General features: G+C 35.1%; 1 protein-coding gene across 2 annotated transcripts in view; it reads right to left on the bottom strand.

Moving 5' to 3' along the window:
• The window catches only part of ORC5 (origin recognition complex subunit 5), a 72,627-nt gene that overhangs the window by 42,576 nt on the left and 16,112 nt on the right, over nucleotides 1-13,939 (bottom strand). For both annotated transcript variants that reach the window (XM_067746020.1, XM_067746019.1), the window contains exons 5-9: nucleotides 13,248-13,359; nucleotides 7,520-7,650; nucleotides 4,918-4,966; nucleotides 4,741-4,831; nucleotides 1,247-1,299 (exon numbers count right to left, since the gene is read on the bottom strand). In XM_067746020.1, the coding sequence (XP_067602121.1) occupies nucleotides 1,247-1,299; nucleotides 4,741-4,831; nucleotides 4,918-4,966; nucleotides 7,520-7,650; nucleotides 13,248-13,359 (436 nt within the window). The remainder of the gene's footprint in view (nucleotides 1-1,246; nucleotides 1,300-4,740; nucleotides 4,832-4,917; nucleotides 4,967-7,519; nucleotides 7,651-13,247; nucleotides 13,360-13,939) is intronic.

Genomic DNA, 13,939 nt, shown 5'->3' with positions numbered 1-13,939 from the left:
AGGGACTTCCCTAGTGGTCCAGTGGTGAAGAATCCACCTTACAATTCAGGGGAAACAGGTTCGATCCCTGGTCAGGGAACTAAGATCCCACATACCGCAGGGCAACTAGCCTGCGCACCACAACTACTGAGCTTGAGCGCCTCAACTAGAGAGCCTGCGTGCCACAAACTACAGAGCCCACGCACTCTGGAACCCAAGCGTCACAACTAGAGAGGAGCCCGCGTACTAACTGGCTACTGACTCAACTTTTAAATAAGAGTATTTTAGATGGTTGCTTTACTTTTTTTTAAAGTAAAAGTAAAGTTGACCCATACGGGGTGGGGGAATGTTGGGGGCACAGACACCCCTCTCCTCCACAGTAGAAAATCTGCATATAACTTTTGACTCCCAAAAAACTTAACTAGTAATAGCCTACTGTTGACTGAAAGCCTACTGATAACAGTCAATTAACACATATTTTGTATGTTATATGTATACCTACATATATATTATGCATTCATGGCATACCTAACTTTTTCTTAATTTTTCTGATATTTCTAGGCTATGCAGTTCGTCTGCCAGTTTTTTCAAATTGTTGTGTATCTCCAAAACATTTTCCAATATATTTATTGAAAAAAAATCCGTGTATAAGTGGACCCATGCAATTCAAATCTGTGTTGTTCAAGGGTCAACTGTAGTTTTGTTGGGATAAACCCAAAGTAACAGTTTCTTTAAAGAAAACAAAAGCACAAAACTTTCAAAATATAACCAAATGAAATGCATCCCCCAAACTACATTAACATAAAATTGAATTTTATTATATAACTCATGAAATACATATATACTGAGATAAAATTAGGTATACAATTGATTGTTTTAACACAAGCATTTAAAGAAATATAAACTGCTTGGTTTTCACATGATATAACCCAACATGTAGAAACTGGTATTCAAACTTCTTCCTATTACATTGGTGTGTTGCTTAAAAGAAAATCATTAATTAAAATATCATGGTAGGGAATTCCCTGGTGGTCCAGTGGTTAGAACTTGATGCTTTCACTGCTGGGGCCCAGGTTCAATCCCTGGTCGGGGAACTAAGATCCTGCAAGCTGCGTGGTGCAGGAAAAAAAAAAATCATGGTAGCTTGCAAATTATCTTTTATAACACTACTGACTGATGCTATCTTTAGTGTTAACTTAATATCTTGATTATTAGTAATCAATTAAAGAAGTGTCTCTGGTAATTGTCTCAACACTTCCTTTGATACCTTTCAGTTGTCCTGGATCTGTGTCATCTTTCTGTAGCTTTTCCCACTGTGAACTGAAAAAAAAAAAGAAAGAGCAATGATGGATTGAAAACATATAAAATCAATGTACTGCATTTAAAACAAAGCCGTAGAAAAACTAAAACTTTTTTATTTAACAAAATACATTTAATTTCCTCATAAATAAGACAAATAACATATACATGTTCGTACCTCTACAAAATCATTTAGTGTATATTAGAACAATATAAATTTATATATCAATGCCCAGATGTTGTATTTTTTAAAATCTCTTTTCCTCTGATCATAATTATAAAGCTATCAAAAAGCACCAACAAATAAATAACATCACCTACCATACAATAAAACTCCCAATACTCCAGTTATCATATTAAATACAATTGTTATACACCACTTCTGAACTCCGTAACAATTTCTTTAAGTATCATTACATCAGAAAACTGAGGCCCACAGGTTAAGTTGCCCAAGGACACTCAGCCAGTCAATAACACAAACTCTGCAGGCATTCTACAAGGATTCAGCTCTTAGTTCCACTACCAGGGAACAAGGTTGGAGACTTTTTCATAATCTGTCCAAAGTGCTTATAAAAGCTATAAAACCAACATATATTCCCAATAACAGTTTGTTGAGTGAGCATCTAACCTTCTATAGCTTTACTCTCCTTTTCTTTATTCTGCTTAACCCAATTATTATTATTATTATTTTGTTTTTTTTTGTTTTTGCGGTGTAAGGGCCTCTCACTGTTGTGGCCTCTCCCGTTGCGGAGCACAGGCTCCGGAAGTGCAGGCTAAGCGGCCATGGCTCACGGGCCGAGCCGCTCTGCGGCATGTGGGATCTTCCCGGACCGGGGCACGAACCCGTGTCCCCTGCATCGGCAGGCGGACTGTCAACCACTGCGCCACCAGGGAAGCCCCGCTTATCTCAATTATTTAATCTCAATTAGAAAATATGAAATATGTGATGATTATTATTCTTTAATTTAGTAAAAATTTTATTATACACAGGTGAATGGAGGTTGGGGGTAGCAGGGAAAACAGCTGAGTCATTTACTGTGAAGAAACTTCAAATGGACCAGGAGATATCACCAGGCTTAGAATGCCATTTCTCTACTACACTACTGGAGAGTCTCACTGGTCCTTTATATCACAGTGTTACAAAAAGGTAACTAAGGGCATTATATATGCTATTATTATAAAGGAACAAAAACGCAAACTGCCCTAAATACCAAAATTTTTTTCAAAAAGACAAAAAAAATAACCACATAGGAAATTCTGCAAATTAATACAACAGTTAATAAAACATATATATTTCCTATCAATAAATATAAATGGGTGTACCCCATTAAAGAAAAAGGTTTTCAGAATGCCTCGGTAAGGCAGGAGGTCAAATTAGCAATGCTTATTTCTGTGTTCTACACCTTTCTGTGAAAGAAACATACTAAAGATTATATATTAATTGCATATATAAAGATGTTATGTTACATATGCATACTTGTAAAAGAAAATGAGTACAAATCAGAAATTATATAGGTGGTTAGGAAAAGAATGAAAGGAATAATGGGGTGTGAGACTTCCTTGAGTATTTTTTAATAGTTTTAGGTTCTGAATTATTCTGACACCCTCTTTTACCTGTACAGCAAACAATGAGTTTATTCTACTTTGCCCTTTCTCTTTCTCTTCTTTTCCCATTTTTTAACTTTGTAACTGTGTTATTCCCATCCTTGCATAGTATGTAACATATACATAGTGTTCTTCTATCCTCATTCCCATCTTTTCATTTTGAGCTAAAATTAATCAAATTTGGTGATCATTCCTTTTGCTAAAGTTTCCCCAGTCATCTCCATTGCACCAGCACTGTCACTAGCAGACTCTTCAGGAAGTGTTTATGAGTATAGTGTTCCCTGTGTTCTCACATGTTTAAAACTGTTTTTCTATAGCCACGATACCTGCATGATAGGTTGGCTAGATATAAAATTCCTTGGCTTACACATCCTCTCTCAAGTTTCTTGAAAATGTTGCTCACTTGTTGTCTTGCTTTATTACAGATTCACTTTCCTTTGTAAGTGACATATTTTTGCCTTAATTTCCACCCCTTGCTTCATTCTTCACCACCAAGCCTCCAGGAGATGCCATGTCCTTCCAAATCACCTCTCCATCTCCCCTCAAAAACAGTACTTTCCCAAATCTGCCTTGTTAATTCTTGTCTACATACTCTTGAAACACTTCCTTTTGATTCTTCAGTAGCCAGTGCTCTAATCCTTCGGGTCTCACTTGTTCTCAGTATTATCCCACTCAGGGTTGGACTCTCTTTCTGGAGGTGATTCATTTGTATTTCATCACTACAAGTCGACCCCATCCCCTGTCCCCACTGTCCTCTCCTCTTTTCCTTATAGTCTTTGCTTAACTTTTCACTTCAGCATAAGCCCCAGGGTTGGCTTTGCTGGCTTCAGTTATTTATTTCACTATTTACATATACACTGAAGTTTACAGTCAGCTCTGTAGACTCCTAGTCATATTGCAGGCAAGGGTTATGAGTGATTTTATTTGCTTTCCTTACTGACCTTGTGGAGAGAACTTGATTTAGGTGGCCAACACTATCCTGTGGGAAACTGGAAGTCCTTCTATTACTATGTAAGAGTCACTTTAACAAGCATCCAAATTTTTCTACCTTTAGAAGATCAGATCACAAGCTTTTCTATTCTGTGACTTCCAAACATTCTCATTAATTATTAAAAAGAGGAATAATAATATCTTTGTAATGTTTCTACTTATTTAGAAACTATTATATTCTTATAATCAGCTAATTAAATCAAGCACAAAGTATAGAATAAGGTATTCATGAAAGAAAAATGATAACAAAATTGATTAGAAAGTGAAAAAAGACAAAAGCGTTGATGTTTTTAAATTTCCTATGTTGCTTTGTAATGTAGGCTAAACCTAACACCTATAAGGCACTTTATTATTCACAAATCATCTTCACATATATTATTGAAATCTTTTAAGGACTGTCAGAAGAGGGATCCGAGGTCTAGAGGTTTTAGGTGAATTGCTAAGACCTCATAAGGCAGAAAACGGCTAAGCTGGAAATCAGAACTATGTTCTCACTACTCTATGTCTGTGCAACCATGTCTCCTAAGCAGCTTCATTACTATGAAAGTCTAATAACAGACAAATGTAGATTTATGACTTGACTTATAATAATCAATTTTTTATTATACCATTCAAATATCTAACATAAATATAAAAAACAAAGCTGAAACTGATTTTCCTGTAGCTTTCCAGATTTAAAAAAATTAGCAATTATTAGAAATATGCCTTGTGTAACATACTGGCTAAAAATTGTCTGTCCTTCCCAAAATAATAAATGATTCAAATCACAAGAGTTTTTGCCCAATGTGAAGAAGGTAAAGGAAAACATGTACATTTTAGTGAATATCCCAAATATAGAAAAAATACATATACTAAATAGAAAATTACCTTGATATTTCCCTGAGATAAACAGTTTGCATGGCTTTTTTCAAATGAGGTTCAATATTTCTCCAGAGTTTGCGAGTATCACGTTCACTTGCTACTCCAAAGAGAGAAAATTTCAATAATTTAGAATTACAGAAACTTTTTTCAAAAGAAATATTATTATAGTAAAATTATAGTTACCTTCTCCTTTAACAACAGGTTCACAATATTTAGGAAAATTAAGTACTGCCTACAAACAAGGGAAAAAAAGAGAAAAAAGCACTTATCTACCACAATTAAATATTATTTTTCAAGTAAAAATTTTATTAGAATTCAGGCAATTTTATTTCAATATAATTGGCTCAAGTAAAATGTTATTATAGTTTATTACTACAACAATAAAACCACAATTATCAATAACAAACAACAGTAAAACAATATGTAAAATATTCCTTAACTGGCTAAATCCTGCCTAATGTATCAGCCTCTAAATATAAAGAAATATAACAATTCCCAAAGCAAATTTAAAAGCACATACATAGGGGCTTCCCTGGTGGCACAGTGGTTAAGAATCTGCCTGCCAAAGCAGGGGACACAGCTTCGAGCCCTGGTCTGGGAAGATCCCACGTGCCATGGAGCAACTAAGCCTGTGTGCCACAACTACTGAACCTGCACTCTAGACCCTGCGAGCCACTACTGAGCCCACGTGCCTAGAGCCTGCGCTCTGCAACAAGAGAAGCCACCGCAATGAGAAGCCCGTGCACCGCAATAAAGAGTAGCCCCTGCTCGCCACAACTAGAGAAAGCCTGCGTGCAGCAATGAAGACCCAACGCAGCCAAAAATAAATAAATAAATTTATTATATTAAAAAAAGCACATACATAGAAAAGATGCCTAAAAAGAATATTCTGCAGATGATTTATTAAACTCTTAAGAAATATGCCACTTACAAACTTTAAAACAAATAATAATATCCATTTGAAGGAAAAAAGACAACATATATTATCCTATGTTCTACATACTCAGAAAAATAGAACACTATACTATTTTTTCTCCAATGCTTAAAGATCATTTCTTATATTTATTAGTATTACTAGTAGTAGTAAAGACTTAAACCATACTTCAAGCTTCAAGTTTATGAATATGATGTAACAACATAAAAAGCTGTAACCTCATCCCTAAATAAAATCATTCCTCAGTGAAACCCAAAGGACTTTATAAAAACCATGTTTAAATTTCACATTTTCTTTTCCTACTAATAGTTTCTCTAAATAATTCCTCCTTCTTGCACTTTATAATCTACTTTGAAATGGCTGCCAGCACAGATTCCCACAGGTTTCAAGGACATCAGTGCTAAGGAGTAGAAGCTACAAGTTATTTCCCAGGAAGGACAATGGATGAGTATTTGCTCCTGACTCCATCTCACACTGAGACCGTGCACTGACCCTCGCTCCTCTCTGTAAGCCCCCCTGTTGTCATTTCCCTTGGGCACCAGGAGTCTCAGACATTCAACTTCCAGAGAGATGTTAGTGATGAGCTTGAACTAGAACAGCTTGTCTTCTGTTTTTTTCCCTACTCAGAAGATGCTTGAAACGTACAACTAAATCAGAAGAGGTCTAAAGTTTAAAAGTTCCAAAAACATACTAAATGTGAACAATTTTAAATGGTCATTTTCTCCTACATTCTATCTCAAATACACACTGAATCCCTCTAAGTAATACTTTTCAGACCGAAGAAAAGAGCAAAGCAAAGAAAATGTACCAAGAGATGTAGAATCTGTTCCTTTGAAAGCAACTGTTTTCTAGCCTTAGATATATTACCATTTTCTGTTACATGGAGATAAGACCTTAAGTATTAATAAAAGGTTCTAAAAGTGAAACCAGATATTCTTGCCTCCTCCTTTTCAGATCCCCACAACTAAAGTAGAAAGGTAAAAATTAAATAAAATATGAAAATTAAAGTAAATACAATTATTTTCCAAACTGCCTATGAAGTGTAAACAGCTATTCTAATGTTTTTAACAACTTTTTTTTTTTTTTTTTTTTTTTGCGGTACGCGGGCCTCTCACTGCTGTGGCCTCTCCCGTTGCGGAGCACAGGCTCCAGAAGCGCAGGCTCAGCGGCCATGGCTCGTGGGCCCAGCCGCTCCGTGGCATGTGGGATCTTCCCAGACCGGGGCATGAACCCGTGTACCCTGCATCGGCAGGCGGACTCTCAGCCACTGCGCCACCAGGGAAGCCCTTAAAAACTTTTTAAAGTAATCTTTCATATAACTATTCAAAGTAATCCTTTATATAAATATTCAAAGTAATCCTTTATATAAAGATTACTAACTCAAGGTCAGTGGCTAATGAAACACCTATATAAAGCTTCTGACAATATTCAAATTCATCTAGATTCCAGACCACTATCAATACATACATTAACCTGAAACAATCTGTTACAAAAAATTAACAAAAAGATATAAAATTGCTTATTAAGTTTTCACACCACCTTTCTGTTAATCTTCATTTTAATTTTAATAAAGTTAAACATTTTCTGCAATTAAAGAAAAGAGAAAGGAGGAAATTTAAAAAACACTCCTAACGACGTATGAAAAGAAACAACTAAAAAGACAAAGGTTTCTGATCAGGTCAAAGTTTGTACTAACCCACTGACTTCTACATTCTTAGGGTGTATTTGCTCCCAAAGGCCATATCCAAATTTCCAGAATAAATTTTCAGCTTCTAGCCTATCTCACACCCTTTCTTCATGGAAAAATATTAAAAGATGTACTTTTTTTTTTTAAGCAAAATGAGCACGGACCAGATGCCGGAGCTCCTTCAAATCTCGACAGACGGTGTAGAAAACTCCAAGAAGAATGTTAATGTAGGCAGCATAGAAATCAGCCGAATACTCTGGAGGATGATCATGGGATAGAATCTTTTGAAGGTTACCTGTTCACAGGACACAAATGAACAGAAATGACTGACCCATCACCCTAGTTATATCTTCTAGCATTTTATAACAAAGGTTTAAACAATAAATACACAGGCTCAGCAATTATTAGGAACAATGAAACAGTTACAAGATTAGAATGCAAAAGTAATACAAGTTTTGAAACTGAGGTAAAAGAATTATGAACCTAACATTCTAAGAAAAATTACTAATTTTACTCAAGACAAATACGAAGCAATGACATCTAAAGAAAAACACAAGAACCTTATAACAGGCAACATGAATATCAAGGGCAAAAAAATAGTATGGATTCCACTTATTTTTCTAACAATTAAGTAAATCAACTAGATAAAAATAAGCGGTACTACATAAACTACCACCAAACTGGAAAATGCTCATTTTTTGTAAAAAGAAAAGAACTCATGATTTTTTTAATGAAAATCTTCATCTTTACTATGTCATTCCATTTTTATAAAATGTGTTTTCTTCCTACAACTTTGGTGTCTTTATTTCTCTTCTACCTTAAACTCCTTATACAGTATCACATGTTTAGAGTCCTAAACTTATATTTTATCCTGCTAGAAATACATTGTAGAAGCACAGTTAAAACTAAAAAGAAACCACCTATTATTCAAAATTTCCCGGTTATAGCACATAAATCAGTCATTCACTCATTCCTTATTGCAATTCCCTCTGACTTCTTGATGCAATGGTCTCTTTTAGACTTCTCAGTTAAGAGCTCTTTGAACATGACTAGTACTTTAAGCCCAGTTCCATAGGATTCAAGACTTTCACAATACTTACAAGTGAAAATTCTCATGGGATGTTCTGATCGTGTCAATTTCCTGTTGTCTAAGAATCCCTTTAAGTGAGTATTTTTACCATGGATACTCTCCCATTTACCATCAGCCTTTGATTTTAACTACTGTCTTATTCCTCACAGTCAGTTAGATATAGGTACATAACAATAGATATGGCCTATCAACAGATACTAATATACAGAAATTTAGAAACAGCTACATTAATGGGATCTTTTAAACAGGGCAGTTGGCCAAAACCAAAAAAACAAATAAACAAACAAGGGCCAAAAAAACATTTCAAAGCCTATTCTCATGCCTAGAATGTTATCCTGAAGGAATTTCAGATAGAGACTGTTACTAGATCTGTATTTTAATATCACAACCACTGAAAAAAAATACACAAAGTCCAAAACTTGACTTTGGAATCTATGTATTTTTACATGTAATAGGAGTTTTAAATTTAATGTTACTAAGCTTTTTAAAAAAAATATTTGATACACTAAAAATTTCTGAAGGTGCCTTAAAACTTGGAGATAAAGATATTTATATATTGTGTTGGCCAAAAAGTTTGTTTGGGTTTTTCCATAACATGTTACGGAAAAACCCAGAAAACCCCGGAAGAACTTTTTGGCCAATCCAATAAAAGCTGACAAATAACTGGATAGATGAAAGAAAGAAGAGAGGGAGGCAAGGAAGAAAGGGATCAACGGTCAGACAGACAAACATACATAGGCAAAAAGGTGGTCTCTAAATGCATGGATGAGGAAACCTGGAAACCAGTTAAGTCTCCAGCTTAGACTGCACTCCTAAGCTCCTCCTGACTCTCTTCTTGGTATCCCTTCCAGGTGACACTCAGTACCTCCTAAGAGAGTTGATTATATATGACCACTGGCCCACTTCAGTTCTGACTAAAGTCTTCTAAGAATTAGAACTCTCACTGGGTTGCAACAAAAGTAGAACAGCTGCTTAGTTATACAGGCTACAGACAAATTTTCAGAGTACAACTCAACATTAAGGAAGCCATACCAGCTCTAACAGTCAAACTTACTAAAAATCCCATCTCTAACAGAAAGCTGAAAGCAGTGTACTAGCAGGTAATAAATCAAGGGAAGGAGAAAGCACTTGATGGGTCCCCTGCTGTATTAAAATTTCACTATCAAAATACGGTCTAACACACCAAGAACCATTTCTAACATGGAGAGGGACTTCTGCTGCCAGTCATGAGGGAGTAAGAGGGTCCAGAAATACTCTCCTATAAATAACTAAAAACTGGACAAAATATAGAAAACAATTATTTTCAGACATCACACAATAGGCAACAAAGGACTGTGATACATGAGAAAAGTGAAATGAGGTGAGTCTTACCATCAGCCAGGCTTTCTAACTAGAGGTAATTTTAGAACTGTCGTACAGGAGAGTTCCAAAAGGAGCCCATTAATCTCAGTGAGTTGATAAGACAGAGATCAGAGAAGAGAGAGCTAAGGTAGCTAGAATGTGCAGGGTAGAATACATGAGAAAAGGAAGCTATGCAGAGAAAGAGCCCCAGAAATCTGCCTAGATGTTGCCCTTGGTTCTTAGCTGAATAACAGTACTTATATGCATAGAGTAAAACCTCAAAAGGACAAGCAAGAACACCTTCTGGGGAAAAAACAATTACTGGAGAGCTGTTAAGTCAAACAATTTCCAGAGTTCAGACAGGGCTATAAACTGTTCATTTTGCCACCAGTAAGAATGGAGAAACTATACTAAATACATGGGGCATTCAGCAGAGAACCCAAAAGGACTATATCTTAGAAGTAGAGCTAAAATTAGCCCTGGAATAAAGGCTACTCTAGACCCTCTCTCCAAAAGAGCTTAAAAATAATCTCAAAAGGGTCACATGTACCTTCAAGTGATTTAAATGCTTAACTAGAAAAGAAGTTCAACATGCAACAAAAAATTTAATACCTGTCATTCAATCAAAAATTACTAAACACATGTGAAAGTATAATGGATACCCATAATAGAGAAAAATTAGTCAACAGAAACATCCCCACAATGAAAGAGGTAGTAGAATTAGTAGACAAGAACATTAAAACAACTAATATAAACATGCTCATATGCTCAAGAATATAACGGAAAACAAAAGCATCATAAAATTAGTAATGAAAATTCCACTGGGTTGGATTAACTGCAAATTAGACACTTGTAGATAAAAAGGTCACTGAACCTGAAGACACAGAAACAAAAGCTATCCCAAGTAAAACACTGAGGACAAAAAATGATGTAAAATTTAAATAAATAAATAAGAGATTCAGCAGGACAGTATCACGAGGTCTAACATTCATGTAACGTGGTCCCAGAAAAAGGTGTGGGGAGCAGAGTCGGGGGGAACAACAGGACACAGATAAAATATTTTTAGAAATAATGGCTGAAACTTTTCCAAAGTTAAAACTATACACTCACATATCCAAAAAGCTCAACAAATCTCCAGCAGGATAAACAATAAAAGATATTTTCCACCTTGCCTTTTTATTTCTGTAAAGCCCAAATAGTAATATATTATAAGGTTTATAATAAATGTATATGTTAAATGTAGGACAAAAATAGCACTAAGGTTGTGAGGTGGGAAATTTTAAGTCATTGAGATTTTCAGATTGTTAACTAGAGAATAACTTAACTTATTCCGATTGATTCAATAACTAAACCAAAAACCTGATCAACTGCACTATAATCCACCTGAAGAAAAAAAAACAAAGCATTACCAAAAGATGAGCAGTCTGCGTGTGGGAGAGGGAAAACAAGAAATCCAAATTAGGGCCCTAGTGATACTGCTAAGAGGAAAGAGTGTCCTGAACATCAGATACCATATTTCTACAGATGACATATGTACCAAGTTATGATTGGATGACTTAGACACTAAGATTATCCTTTTGCCCTGGTTCCATGCTTACTTATTCTGACTATAATTTGGCTTATCAATTAATGCTTCCTTTTTGAACGTTTTTTTTGTATGATTATGATGCTTCTGAATTATTTTAAAAAAACCTGATATGTTAAAGGCTCTAAAATTTAATAATCAGATGAACTTGGCTCCACATTATACACTTTTCAAAAATCTATTAGCTTAGGGCTTCCCTGGTGGCTCAGTGGTTAAGAATCCGCCTGCCAATGCAGGGGACATGGGTTCAAGCCCTGGTCAGGGAAGATCCCACATGCTGCAGAGCAACGAAGCCAGTGCACCACAACTACTGAGCCTGTGCTCTAAAGCCATGAGGCACAACTACTAAGCCTGCATGCCACAACTACTGAAGCCCACGCACTGCAACGAAGAGTAGCCCCCACTCGCCACAACTAGAGAAAGCCCGCGCCCAGCAACAAAGAAAACACAGCCAAAAATAAATAAATAAATTTATTTTTAAAAAAATCTATTAGGGCTTCCCTAGTGGCGCAGTGGTTGAGAGTCTGCCTGCCAGTGCAGGGGACACAGGTTCGTGCCCCGGTCCGGGAAGATCCCACATGCCGCGGAGCGGCTGGGCCCTTGAGCCATGGCCTCGGAGCCTGTGTGTCCGGAGCCTGTGCTCCGCAACGGGAGAGGCCACGACAGTGAGAGGCCCACGTACCGCAAAAAAAAAAAAAAAAAAAAAAAAAAAAATCTATTAGCTTACACTTTCTAAAATTAGCACGGTCACTTTAATTATTTAATTATGTCCTCAAATTCTCTCCATCTCTGCTGCTTTGTATCCTTATTTTTATAAAATTTAATCAAATTCTACAATTCATTATAGCATACTTTAATTTCAACTTCACTTGAATACCAGCATTTTTTAATAATTTTTCACTAAAATGGGTCATGAAAAACTTTAACATCTAATGGTCACAAGAGAAGTACAAAGAAATTCTTTTTATGAAATCCTTTGATTTATTCATTTTCTTCCTACCCTTTTCTCTTCTCCTTGTGATTTTTCATATAAGAGGAGCTATTAAAAATTTAAGGGTTCCCTTCATCTGTTTTGGTTTCCTTTTTGTTATCTCAATTATCAAAGGCAGGAGGTGTTACCTGATCGCTGTTCTTGTGAAAACAGAAAAAAATGTGTTGATCTTAATAATGAATGTTTGTAGCTGATCAGTTCACAGGGATAGTGTTTCAAGGTCAAGGAATGTTATTTTTTCATAGCCTCTAGTCATCTTATGCTTCAGTTATGATCTTTGAATCTGAACTATCATATTTGCACAGTAACAGCACAGTATTAATCTACAAAGCTACTCAGCAACAAAAAAACTATTGTATTCTTCCAAAGATAAAAATTATTAGGATCTATGAAATTTAAGATTAAACACAAACCAAAAAGAAACAAGAAACACAAGGGCTAGCACAGTTGCTACTGTAAGAGTTACAGTAATGAAAAATGAGATTTATAAAATCAAAAGATACATTCCACATAGTACTTAACTCAAGTACATGGTATATAAAGATTTCAGTACAATTTTAATGTGCTTTGCCAATCTAAACAACTCACTTGTACGGATGTAATAATCCCACTTATATATACATCTTACTGTAGTGACTAAAAAAATGTGAAAATACACCTTTATTTACAAATATGTGAGAACTGCTCTTTCAAAAAAACGTTAATTATACAAGAACAACCTCTGTAAGTGCAGAAATATAAATAATATTTTATTTAAGATTGGCAGCAGACCATAATAGATTAAAACATCCAAGTATTCCCATTTGAACATGCTAGCTTAATCTTTAAAACAACAAAAACTATTTTACTGAATATCATTTATCAAAACAATGTTTTCAAATTTACCTATGCTATAATCAGGAAAATACAAGACAAATGGCTCAAAGCATCCAGTATTTGGACGAAACTTTTCCCAAACAATCTCGCTGAGAAAAATAACAGTCACATTTCTGTCAGTCTGTAAAAGAGAGATAAATAAAAGTAACTTTGAATTAAAAATCTTAATCAGAACACTAATTCCATTTGAATTTTTCTTTCAAAAGAAATCCAGCAAAGTTCCAACATATAATAAATTATTTGCATACTAATAAGCCATATTTAGAAAACCCAATCAAGGAGCTCATCCTTGTATGCAAATTTTCAAACATAATTACTGAGAATTTCCATAAAACTTTTAGGTTAATCGACAATTCAGTTACCCATGAATACTAGGACAGTCACACAACGACTAATTTTATAGAAATTAAGAAACACATCTGCTTGAACGATTAAGACAAGAACTTTTTATGGAAATTTTCAAAGAAATCACATGCTTTACATCAATAAACCAAAAAAGACAAAACTTAACATCTCTCGTGATTAAAACGGCTATAGTACCCAGAGGAAAAAAAATATCAGTTGCATATTTTAATGTATATTCAAGATGTTGAGTATACATTAAAAACACAAACAAGTGTGAGTATCCAAAATACCAGTGTTAAGTAAACAGAAAACTTTTGAAATATATGTAGAAATTATAATTAGTATTCCAAAAATAA

The sequence above is a fragment of the Pseudorca crassidens genome, chromosome 8 (genome assembly GCF_039906515.1).
Source record: "Pseudorca crassidens isolate mPseCra1 chromosome 8, mPseCra1.hap1, whole genome shotgun sequence".
Classification (NCBI taxonomy): domain Eukaryota; kingdom Metazoa; phylum Chordata; class Mammalia; order Artiodactyla; family Delphinidae; genus Pseudorca; species Pseudorca crassidens.
This window is presented reverse-complemented; position numbering and strand designations above follow the sequence as displayed.